The 11357-nt window shown below is 45.2% G+C and overlaps 1 protein-coding gene across 2 annotated transcripts in view; it reads left to right on the top strand.

Annotated features, from left to right (window-relative positions):
- Positions 1-11357, top strand: part of FLNB (filamin B) — a 165088-nt gene that overhangs the window by 127015 nt on the left and 26716 nt on the right. Inside the window, exons 27-32 of one of the 2 annotated variants that reach the window (XM_023200844.2) lie at positions 1124-1280; positions 2478-2667; positions 4815-5062; positions 7767-7838; positions 8562-8664; positions 9348-9488. In XM_023200844.2, coding sequence (XP_023056612.2) covers positions 1124-1280; positions 2478-2667; positions 4815-5062; positions 7767-7838; positions 8562-8664; positions 9348-9488 — 911 coding nt within the window. The remainder of the gene's footprint in view (positions 1-1123; positions 1281-2477; positions 2668-4814; positions 5063-7766; positions 7839-8561; positions 8665-9347; positions 9489-11357) is intronic. The other variant, XM_023200852.2, reaches the window with a different exon arrangement.

Below are 11357 nucleotides of genomic sequence, written 5' to 3'. Positions count from 1 at the left end.
AGTAGTAGTAGTAGTAGTAGTAGTAGAGAATCATTGAAAAAATTAGGAATTTATTAGTTTATTAGAGGTTTCCTTTTGGTGTTTTGGGACAGGACAAAGGTCTTTACTTCAGGGTTTGCTAGATAAAGCATTTCCAGAAGGTTTTATGTAGAAACTTTCTTCCTTGTTGATATTAATTTTTAAAAAATGTTACATAAGCTCTTCTTGGAACAATCTCTAAGTGTTTTCTTTTCTTTTTTTAAAAAATCATGCCCCTTAAGATGAAAAACTTTCACCCATATCCCCTAACACATATTTTATATAGAGATAAGCATATTAGCTCTATCTATGTCAAAATGTGTAATTTATAAATGACATTTGTATGTTGTTTTACTAATATACCGTGTACCATATGAAGCATACTAAATATAGAATAATTATAGATACAGAATATAGAATGAGATATAAATATTAAAATGAAGTTCCAGTGTTCTTTCCATTTGGTGACCATCATCTTAGCATAACAAACGTGGGCTAAATGTGTTTAACCCTGTATTTCCCAAACTAGTTTGTGAGCTCTTCCTCCCCAAACTGTTTGCATCCCTTGAAACAGAGGTCCCCAACCCTTGGAGCGTGAACTGGTACGGGTGCATGGCATGTTAGGAATTGGGCCGCACAGTGATGGGTGAGCAGTCATTGCCGCCTGAGCTCTGCCTCCTGTCAGATCAGTGGCGGCTGCATTAGATTCTCATGAACCCGATTGTGAACTGTACATGAGAAGGATCTAGATTGTGCGCTTCTTATGAGAATCTTACTAATGGCTGATGATCTGAGGTGCAACAGTTTTATCCCGAAAGCATTCCCCCACCACGCCCCCTGGTCTTCCACAAAACCAGTCCCCAGTGCCAAAAAAGGTTGGGGACCGCTGCCTTGGAACACACTCAGGGCAAAACCAGTCTGTCATGTAATGGTTACTACCTCATAGTTGTAAATTTCTGCTGGACTTAGGCACCTTGACTAACTCACTATCTTATCTGCTCTAGAAACCCCCTTTTCCATCCCACTCATGTGTAAGAAAAGTCAGATGCAGCTGGGTTGACACGTATCTTTACTGACTAGGGTGTGTGTGTGTGTGTCTATCAAGTCCCTTCAAGGTCAAGGTCCTTCCCACATATGATGCCAGCAAAGTGACCGCCAGTGGCCCCGGCCTTAGTTCCTATGGTGTGCCTGCCAGTCTACCTGTGGACTTTGCAATCGATGCCCGAGATGCCGGGGAAGGCCTGCTTGCTGTTCAAATAACGGTAACTTGGAGTTATTTTTTGAGCCAAACCTTAATCCTAAGACTTAATTTCCAGGCCAGATTTAAGAACGAGGGTTTCAATAACCGATTTCTGTGCAAGTTGTTTGTTAGATTTTCCCACCAAAGAGTCAGTAAATGTGCAGAAGCATAAGCAGCTCGCCTGAGAGATTTGAGGATGTAGCTCCAAGAACCACTTTTTGGTGAAGTTTCATGTTTTTTTAACTACATCTTTTCCTTTGTTTTTATTTTTGTTTTTTTAAAGATGGGGTTTCACCATGTTGCCCAGTCTGGTCTTGAACTCTTCTGGGCTCAAGCAATCAGCCTGCCTCAGCCTCCCAAAGTGCTGGGATTACAGGCATGAGACACTGTGCCCGTCCCCTATGTTTTTATTTTTAAATGTTTTAAATTACTCTTTGGATCAGTTAAGGCTAAGTTATGCTGCATACCACAGTAAACCTTAAAATAAGAGTGACTGAAATAAATGAGATTATTCTCTCTTGTTAAGGAAGCCCAGGTTAAGCCACCTGGGTGCCCTGCACCTCACCAAGGAAGTCGGCTCCATTTCTCTGCTCCTCTACCTAGCATGTGACATCTATCCTTAAGGTCTCCTCCTGGACCACAAGGCTGCCAGTGCTCTGGCCATCACATCCACGTGGCAGGCCAGAAGGAGGAAGAAAGAAGGGAAAAAGGGTCCTCCCAGCTCAGTTGGCTCTCTTAAGCAGCCCTGCCAAAAATCCATCATAGACTTCTATTCCCTTCTGATTTGTCGGGGATTGGCCACAAGTCACATTACCTAGTGGCAAGGATGCTAGTAAGTGGAGTCCCATCTTCTGGGAGCAGTGCACCTAGCTAAGAGTTACAGTCCTATTAATAAAGAGAAAAGGGAGACTGGATGCGGTGGTGTGCGAGCAGAAGCCTCTGCCTCCTCCCCTCCCTACATTTCAGAGGATTTCGAGCTAAAACACTCCTGGTTCACCTGACAACAAAGTTACTAAAAATTGGTCGTGTCTGTCATGGTGTTAAAGGGATCTGTGACCCTCTACTCTTCCTACCAAAAAACAAAACAAAACTAGATTGTATTAAGCCATCCATTCTGTCTCTCCACTAGAGGCACTAATAGGAAAATATGTCAAGGTTTTCCGTGAATGTTTTCTACATCTTAACAACATCCTAAATAGCATTTCTGTATGATCCACAGGACCAAGAAGGAAAACCCAAAAGAGCCATTGTCCATGACAATAAAGATGGCACATATGCTGTCACCTACATCCCCGACAAGACTGGGCGCTATATGATTGGGGTCACCTACGGGGGTGACGACATCCCACTTTCTCCTTATCGCATCCGAGCCACACAGACGGGTGATGCCAGCAAGTGCCTGGCCACGGGTGAGTACAGAGCATCTCAAGGTCAGGAGCACAGGCTTTGCAATCAGAAAGCTGGGCTATAGCCCTTCTCTGTGATTTACAAGCTACATGATCTGGGCACGTTGCTCCACCTCACTGAACTTCAGTTTGACATAGATTGAAGCTCTTCATTTATATTTGGAGAACATTTAGATCCAAGAAGCTCTTCTAAGAAGCTCTTCTAAGGAACAGAGACTGTTGTACAGGGTTATTGCAAAGATTAGATGAGGTCAGGTATGAAAAATGCTTAGCACGGTGCCAGGTACATGATAACTATTATTATATGCTTTTGAAGTGTTAAGAACCCAACTCTGATGGTGGCTCCCATGAAAAGCAACAAATTTCTGCCTTTTATGAGTAGATAGTTACTCAGCATTCATTCAAGAGCATTTCAGGTCAGCATTAGAGAAACACATGTAAGGATCTAGGTTTTTTTCGTCATGCATGTGTAAACCTCTCAGGAATTCTCCATGAATATTTGAGCATCACAGTTTCTTTGGTTTCTTTCTTTTTTTTTTCCCCTCCTCCTTCTTTCAGTTTCTAAGACACAACTATTGACTGTCACAGGCCTTTCTTTTCTTTTTTTTTGAGATGGAGTCTTGCTCTGTTGCCCAGGCTGGAGTGCAGTGACTCAATCTCAGCTCACTGCAGCCTTAGCCTCCTGAGTAGCTGGGACCACAGGTGCCCACCACCATGCCCGGCTAAGGTTTGTATTTTTAGTGGAGACAGGGTTTCACTGTAATTGGCCAGGCTGGTCTCGAACTCCTAGCCTCAAGTGATCCGCCCTCCTCGGCCTCCCAAAGTACTAGGGTTACAGGTGTGAGCCACCATGCCCGAACGGCCTTTCAGTTTTTAAGAACAGCCCTTGGGCAGCTCAGTGCTGCTGCTCAAGTAGATTTTAAAACATGAATCCTCATCTCTAAAATGAGACAGATTTACTTCTTTTTAAATAAGTAGACTAAACACAGGACTACCCTTGATGTATTCTGTTTCTCTCATAGCCCATCTTTTTTTGAATGGAGAAAATCCGGGCTTTCACAGCAAGGTTGTGAGTTGCTCAGTGTGGCCCTTTTGGGCTCACTCATGGCAAAAAATGGAGAAATTTTGGAATGCTAGCCAGTCCACCACCTCCTAGGTCTATGCAGCTGCCAGCGACAACCAGATCATCTTTACTAATTGATGGCTAATTTACTAATTGATGTTAACGTTGGATGGGGACTTCCCCATTGCCTTCCAGGCCCTATTTCCTCCCCCAGCTTGGGCAGAATCCTGAGCTGAATACTTGCCTTTTGGCTACACTTTTGCCTTTGGCTAAACCAAGGATCTGTCATTCAGTGCCTTCCACAGATTGACTCCAGTCTTCTCTTCCACTACTCCCTGAACAAACTGTTTTGGCCACCCTCCCTGTTACTCCTACGCACTTGGCTCATATTTGCCAATGTGCTTTTAGTTCATGCTGTTCTGCATTTCCTGACGTATGGATCCTGTGTAAAGGGGTGCCAGAAATCAGAGAGAGACTGGTCACTGGGGAGAGGTTGCAAGTATCCCTTAGCTAACAGAACCCATCCTTCCGGGTTCAGCCATGTTTCCTTTCTTTAGGAAGCCCTTTGTCAGTGTGGCAACCCTGGTATATAAATTCTTAGAACCTTTGCCTAGATATGCTGCCAGACACTTCCCCGAGGAACAGTGTGTTATTTTTTCTGTAACTTAGTTCCTCTTCAGCATTTCCACTGCAGTTGGAGCTGTCATTCTTGGTGCCTGGCCCTGTTAGCATCTTGAGAGCAGGGACTGTGTCTTACCCACCTTTATGTGTACCTGGCACTTAAGAAAATGCCCAATATGTTTGTTGAAAGGTGACCTTCCATTGCCATACCTTTAAATGCTGGCAAACCCAGGCTAACCTTTAGTCAACACTCAGAGCTTACAGATGCTTCTTATTTAGTAAGTAATTGATGAAGTAACCCTTTGAGCAACACCTAATTGGGGGATCTTTGGGATATCCCTCTGAATGGCAGCAGTTGAAGGCCTAACATTTACAGGCACAGACAGCATGGATGGGTGTGATTTGTTCTTGGGCCTCCAGGATGTGTGTCCATACTTGCATTCTCTTCCCCTGAACTCTTCTCCAGGTCCTGGAATCGCCTCCACTGTGAAAACTGGCGAAGAAGTAGGCTTTGTGGTTGATGCCAAGACTGCCGGGAAGGGGAAAGTGACCTGCACGGTTCTGACCCCAGATGGCACTGAGGCCGAGGCCGATGTCATCGAGAATGAAGATGGAACCTATGACATCTTCTACACAGCTGCCAAGCCAGGCACATATGTGATCTATGTGCGCTTCGGTGGTGTTGATATTCCTAACAGCCCCTTCACTGTCATGGTAAGGGAAATTCCTTCTCCAGAGCATGCTGTTATTGGTGGAAACTGTAACAGCTGCCATTTGTTGAACCTTGACCAGGATATCCTCTTCCACTTTTTTTTTCCATTTGGAAAAAAATTTCGTTAAGCAGTCATGACCTTGTAGAGTCCCAGAGTAATCTTTAGAAACTCAGAAACCCTTTGGCTCTAAGGGTTTTTAGGGAATCTTACTGGCCACCAAGGTGTCTATCATAATAAGGGACTTGGGCAGCATCCTGGCCTAAGCTGAGGCGTTTTGAAAGATAACTCCTCAGAAAAACACACCTTTATGAAAATGTTTCTACATAAAACATGACAGGTTTTTAACCTGCCGGCTCTTCCTTCTTCCATCTTCATGGCCATTCTCCATGGCTGGAGGAGAGAGCTTCCTGATGCTGTTTTGTTTGGAGACTTGACTCTGATATCCCAGGAATCAAAGTACCTCCACTTGTGTTTTGGAAAGATTCACACTTGATGTATGAGGGGGAAATACCTTGTCTTTTGCAGCTAGGAACATCTGGAATAAAAGGAGGAAACCATTATGCAAACATCTGGGTTAGTGAATGACCAAGGTCTTTCATTTTCAATTCTGAGTGACTTATAGATCTTCCTCTGAATATTTATTTTTGTTATTGCATAATGGATCTTCCTCTGAATATTCTTCAACCAGGAAAGGGATTAGAAACCTCAGGGGCATTACCTCACTGAACCCTCAAAACCAAGCATCGTTGGGCTTTTTTTTTTTTTTTTTACAAATGAAGCGTACTTGGTCTAAACAGACACCAAGTACCATGCTGTCATCCTCACTGGTGTCCTTTGATACTGCCATCAGCAGCCGCACTTGACCACAAGGTTCAGAGGCCCTTCATGTTTTTAATGACCTGGCCTTGTGCACAGCCTACAAAGCACCTTCTAATTATGTCATTTTGTGCAGTAATGGAGAGGTGCATGACGACTCCTTTCCAAACAGAAGCTCAGGGACTTTCTTCCAAACAGTCTATACTCTGTCGTAGCTTTGTTCCCTTCCATCAATGTTTGTTTATCTGTAAACAGCGTGCCAGAGATCTGGAGGCTCTTTTATGTCTCAAGTATGTAAACACTTGTCAACTTTTGACATTGTTCATTTAAGAGTGTTTTTCTTCTATAGGAAGAAGGAAATACAGCTGGGAAGTTGATGTCGTTATTCACAGAGAAGGGTACCAGTTGTAGTCTTCAGAATCTGTTTTTAGCCCATACTGGGTTTTATCTGGTTGGTTAGAATTAGGTAGGAGGGAAAAGCAGCCAACCACCGAGCAGTGGTCATGGGCCTGCTGGTGCGATAAGTTGGGGGTAAGAGAAGACCATATTGGGAAGGTCTAAGTGAGAAAGTCAGAGTAAAAAAATTGAGGACCCTTATTGCAGAAGTAGAGGCTTCCAAACTCAGTAAGAATAAGTGTCTCCTAGCCCCTGAATACACACAAAGCAAGAATATTTTGTGTTTACCCACTGCCCCCTGACCACTGCTGAAGGCAGAAAGGGATGATCACTCACAGTACCTATAGTACCTGGTTTGGGTCTTTATTCTGTCATTCCAGGGAGAGAATCTTAACTGGATGGACTGACTGACTGTTCATTGGCTTTGGTTGGGTAGATTCCCTGCTTCTCTTTATAAGTTTGAGGCCAAAAAGGACACTGACCAGCACTGCAGTCATAGCAAATGTCTCAAGGAGACCCACACCGCTTGAGCCATCGCGCCCAGCCAGGAGCATTAAATCTAAGATTTGTTGAAAATGAATTTATAAAAAACTTTAAAAACATTAACTGCTGAGCATGGTGGCTCGCGTCTGAAATCTCAGCACTTTGGGAGGCCAAGGTGAGAGGATTGCTGGAGCCCAGGAGTTTAAGACCAGCCTGGGCGACACAGTGAGACCCCCATCTCTACCAAAAAAAAAAATTAGCCTAGTGTGGTGCGTACCTCTAGTCCCAACTACTCAGGAGGCTGAGGTGGGAGGGTCGCCTGAGCCCAGAAGGTTGAGGCTGTAATAAGCTGAGATTGCGCCACTGCACTCCAGCTTGGATGACAGAGCAAAACTCTGCCTCAAAAAAAATTAAATAATTAACCACAGTAGACATTTATCAAGTAAAAAAAGACCTTTTTCCTGATTCTGTGCTGCAGAGATGCCTCGTGTTAGTTTTTACCTGCTTACACTTCACACACCTCAGTTTCATGCCTGGAGTCACACTGTACATATTACTTTCGCACCTTGCTTCCTTCCCTCAGTGTGCCATAGATACCCTTACATATTGATTCATTGGACCTGACTGCTGTGTTCCACTGGACAGACTCACCAGAATTTATTTGACCCAACCCCTTCCAGATGGACATTAGGTTGCTTTAGTTTTGCACGACCACAGATGGCGCCAGTCAAGGTCCTTACACACATCAGTTACCTATGGAGCCTCTCGCCAGCGTAGGTCTGCTTGCCAGAAGTGGGGTTGTGGGCTCACAGGGCATGCACATCTGACAGTTGAAGAGAGGACACCAACTTGCCTTCCAAAAGGGCAGTAAGAAAGTGTCCTTCGCTAGAGCGAGCAGCTCACTGCGGTTCAAGATGGAGCAGTGGGGGAAGCAGCTCTGTGGTGGTAGAGTCTACTGAGTGTATCCTTCCAGTATGGTTCCCAACTAATCTCCATTTGCCACTGACCAGGCCACAGATGGGGAAGTCACAGCTGTGGAGGAGGCACCGGTAAATGCATGTCCCCCTGGATTCAGGCCCTGGGTACAATTTTGGTTTTTTCCTTTTTGTGTTTCTGTGTTTACTCAGCCTTCATTTCAGAAAATCTGCCATCTGCTTCTGGGATTGCTTAAGCCCTGTGGGTGTCCTGGTCATTGGTCATTGGTGTGCCCCTCACTGATCAGCCCATCACGATGATCCCTGCTTTTTCTGTAATAAGATCACCTTCGCGTCACCATCCGTGCTCCACAAATCGCCAGCCGTCGTGTCTGTGATCACGCTCGGTGTAGTTTGTCTCCATGTTTAAAGAGAAAGACAGCTGTCTGCAGCCCTGCTGCTGCCTCTCAAAGCCGCCACTTGCACATTCAGTTTCTGTTCAGGGGGAAAGCCACCCACTGCTACTCTCTGCCACTTAAAATGCACCTTCGTTTCCAGGCCACAAGCAACTAAACCTTTCCAGGTGGAGCCTCTTGGGACTCACAGACATTGCTGTCTCTCACTTTTCCACTTTCCCGTGGGCGCTGCTGGGAATTTTACAAACAGACTCCCGAGTGATTGCTAACAGTTGGTCAGCATGACTTCTCCAGTCCCTCAGGTTCTACCCTGGGTCTGGAGCCACTTAGACAAAGCCCGTACCACAATGGGCAGCCACATTCCCAAATCCCGGCCTCACTGGCTTGCAGAATTCCCAGCAGCTCTACCCCCTGTAGCTTCACCAGCTCCCGCTGTTGTCTGCTTTACCCAGTGACCACTGCCTTCTGTTTTTAGGTGACCGAAGAGGCCTATGTCCCAGTGAGTGACATGAACGGCCTGGGATTTAAGCCTTTTGACCTGGTCATTCCGTTTGCTGTCAGGAAAGGAGAAATCACTGGTAAGCACTTGCCGTGAAGGCTGTCTCATTCTCACTTGCTCTCATGAGCTTCCCAGAATGGTGCCGGGGAGGTGTGTCCACTGTCCCCTAGACCCGGGCTCCTTAACCCAGGGTCATGAGTTCTTGGTCTCGGGTGTTGGGCCATGGGGCTCCTGAAACTACAGAATGTGCCCCATGTGTGTTTCTCTGAAGAAGTGACTCACTGACAACTTGCATTACTTTCTTGAGCGGGCCCATGATTCTCTCTAGGTTAAGAACTGCTGTGTTTAGATACCTCATGACTGTTGGGTTCCTGTTTGCCCCTTTTCCCTGCCTTCTCTTGTTTGACTTTTCCAGATGCGACTTTGACACTGAGTCTGTCATACAGGAGTTCCTTTCTCCCCTCAGCCGCTTTTCAATGCCTGCTTCTCTTTGGTTTGATGCTCTACCTATCCAGCTGGTTTCATGGTCTTCTCAAGTCCTTTCTGAGCTTGATTTTGCCAGTTGTAAAAAACTCTTGGAACTGGAAAAAAAAGAAGAAAAGAGCAAATGGTCTTTCCCATTGTGGGACTTGAGTGTTTTAGGCAGCAATGAATGTCCTTGGGTCTGGAAACCTTTGTTTTGAATACCTCTGTGCCTTGGGCTCTGCTTCTCTGGGGAAGGTCGCTGGTGGGCTCATTGCACCGTCTCCCTGTGCTCCGTAGGGGAGGTCCACATGCCTTCTGGGAAGACGGCCACACCTGAGATTGTGGACAACAAGGACGGCACGGTGACTGTTAGATACGCCCCCACTGAAGTTGGGCTCCACGAGATGCACATCAAATACATGGGCAGCCACATCCCTGGTAAGTTGAGCTGAGCAGGCCCAGCAGGGCTCCACCATTCAGGGGCATCTGGGCAGCATACAGACGCTCCTCAGCTGCTGTGCAGGGAGTGGCTTTTGGCAGCAGGCTGGGGAATGTAGCATTGGCAACTCTGCAAAACCAAACAGCCTGGGACCCTAGCAGGTCCAGCTGATTTCTAGAAGGGATGATGTAGCTCAGTGTCTTGGGTTGCAGTGCAGGCCTTTGGGTCTGTGGTTGTTTATCTTTGTCACTACGCCGAGTGTGGCCAGAGGGCAAGCTGGGAGAAAAATGTGAGGCACAGTGAGGGACTTTCCAGCCTGGCCTGCAGAGCCCTGTGTGGCCTGGGGACTTGGGGCGGGGTCAGAGGCGGAAGAAGAGGACCAGCAGCCCAAGTTCCAAGGGAATCTGGCCCAAGTTCCATGGGCCACCAACCAGCACAGTGTCACTGGTTCACTCTTTCTTTCTTTTTGTAGTTGTTTAAATATTTGTTTTTTTAATTTAGTATTTTGAATAGGTAACACATTCTCATGGTTCAAAAATAAAAATGATATGGAGAAAGGTTTCCTTCCCACCTATGTCCTCCGTCTGCCCTCTCCTTGAACCAGACTATCATAAGTTTTTTTATGTTCAACTTCAGAGTTTTAGGGTTTTATTTTGTGTGTGTGTGTTTGTGTGCGGAGATAGGATCTTACTATGTTGTCCAGGTTGGTCTCGAACTCCTGTCCTCAAGCATTCCTCCCGCCTTGGTCTCCTAAAGCGTTGGGATAACAGGCATGAGCCGCCACGCCTGGCCAATTTCAGAGTATTTTTAAGACTCTCCATGCAAATAGAAATACAGATATATAAGAGAGTGTCTTTCCAGCCTTCCCTCATGTGGACGAATCATTACATATTTGACCATTTCCCTGTTGGAGGGCGTTTTGGTTCTTCCTGCCGTTGCTGTCCCCAGTCTTGCTGCAGCAAATCGACTTTTCCCCTAGTCACTTCACACTCATGAAGATGTATCTGTGAGATTTAGTTACCAGAGGAGGCATTGCTGGGGCCCCAGTGCAGGCATCTACGATTTTGACAGATCTTGCCAAATTGCCCTTCAGAGGGGCTGTTGCAGTTCACACACCCTCCAGCTATGGAGGAGAGCACCTTCTTTTCCACAAAATTTGCCAGTAGAATATACTATCACATTTTTGGATCTTTGCCAGCCTGATGGTTGGAAAGAAACAGAATCTCAGTGTTGCTTTATTTGTATTTCTCTTGTGAATGAGACCGCACAGCTTTCCATATGTCTATTTGTATTTTTTTTCTGTGAACTGAACGTTTGGATCCACGGCCTGTTTTTCTATTTGGTTATTGGCCTTTGTCATATAGTTTCTAAGAGCAATTTAAACATTGGAGAGATTAGCCCTTTGTGGTAGGAGTTGCAAATATTTCTCTGAGATTGGCATTTGCTTTAGTTGCCTGTATGTAATATTGGTTTAAAGCAAAAATGTATTATCTACTTCTATTTAAATATTCTAAAGCGGCAGATGGAGAGAGAGGAAAAAATGTTTCTCACATCTGCCATCCACTTCCACTGCTGGTGCAAGTTGTGTATCTTTTTAGATGTTTCTCTCTGTATCTACAAACATACATATAATTTTGTTCTATTTTGTTTTTAAAGGAGTACCGTAATGGTATTCATAGTTTATAGCAACTTGCTTTTTTTCTTTTTAATGCATCATATTATGGATAATTTCTCAAGTTAGTAAACATGGGTCTTCCTCACTCTTTTTAATGGCCCATGAGTAGATCAGCATTTATTTAACCAGTCCCCTGTTGTGAACACTTAGGTCTTTTCCTGATGTGCACCTGAACACTGCAGAAATGAAAGTG

The sequence above is a fragment of the Piliocolobus tephrosceles genome, chromosome 2, assembly GCF_002776525.5.
Source record: "Piliocolobus tephrosceles isolate RC106 chromosome 2, ASM277652v3, whole genome shotgun sequence".
NCBI classification, from domain to species: Eukaryota; Metazoa; Chordata; class Mammalia; order Primates; family Cercopithecidae; genus Piliocolobus; species Piliocolobus tephrosceles.
The sequence above is the reverse complement of the archived record's forward strand: the minus strand, read 5'-3'. Positions and strand labels throughout refer to the sequence as shown.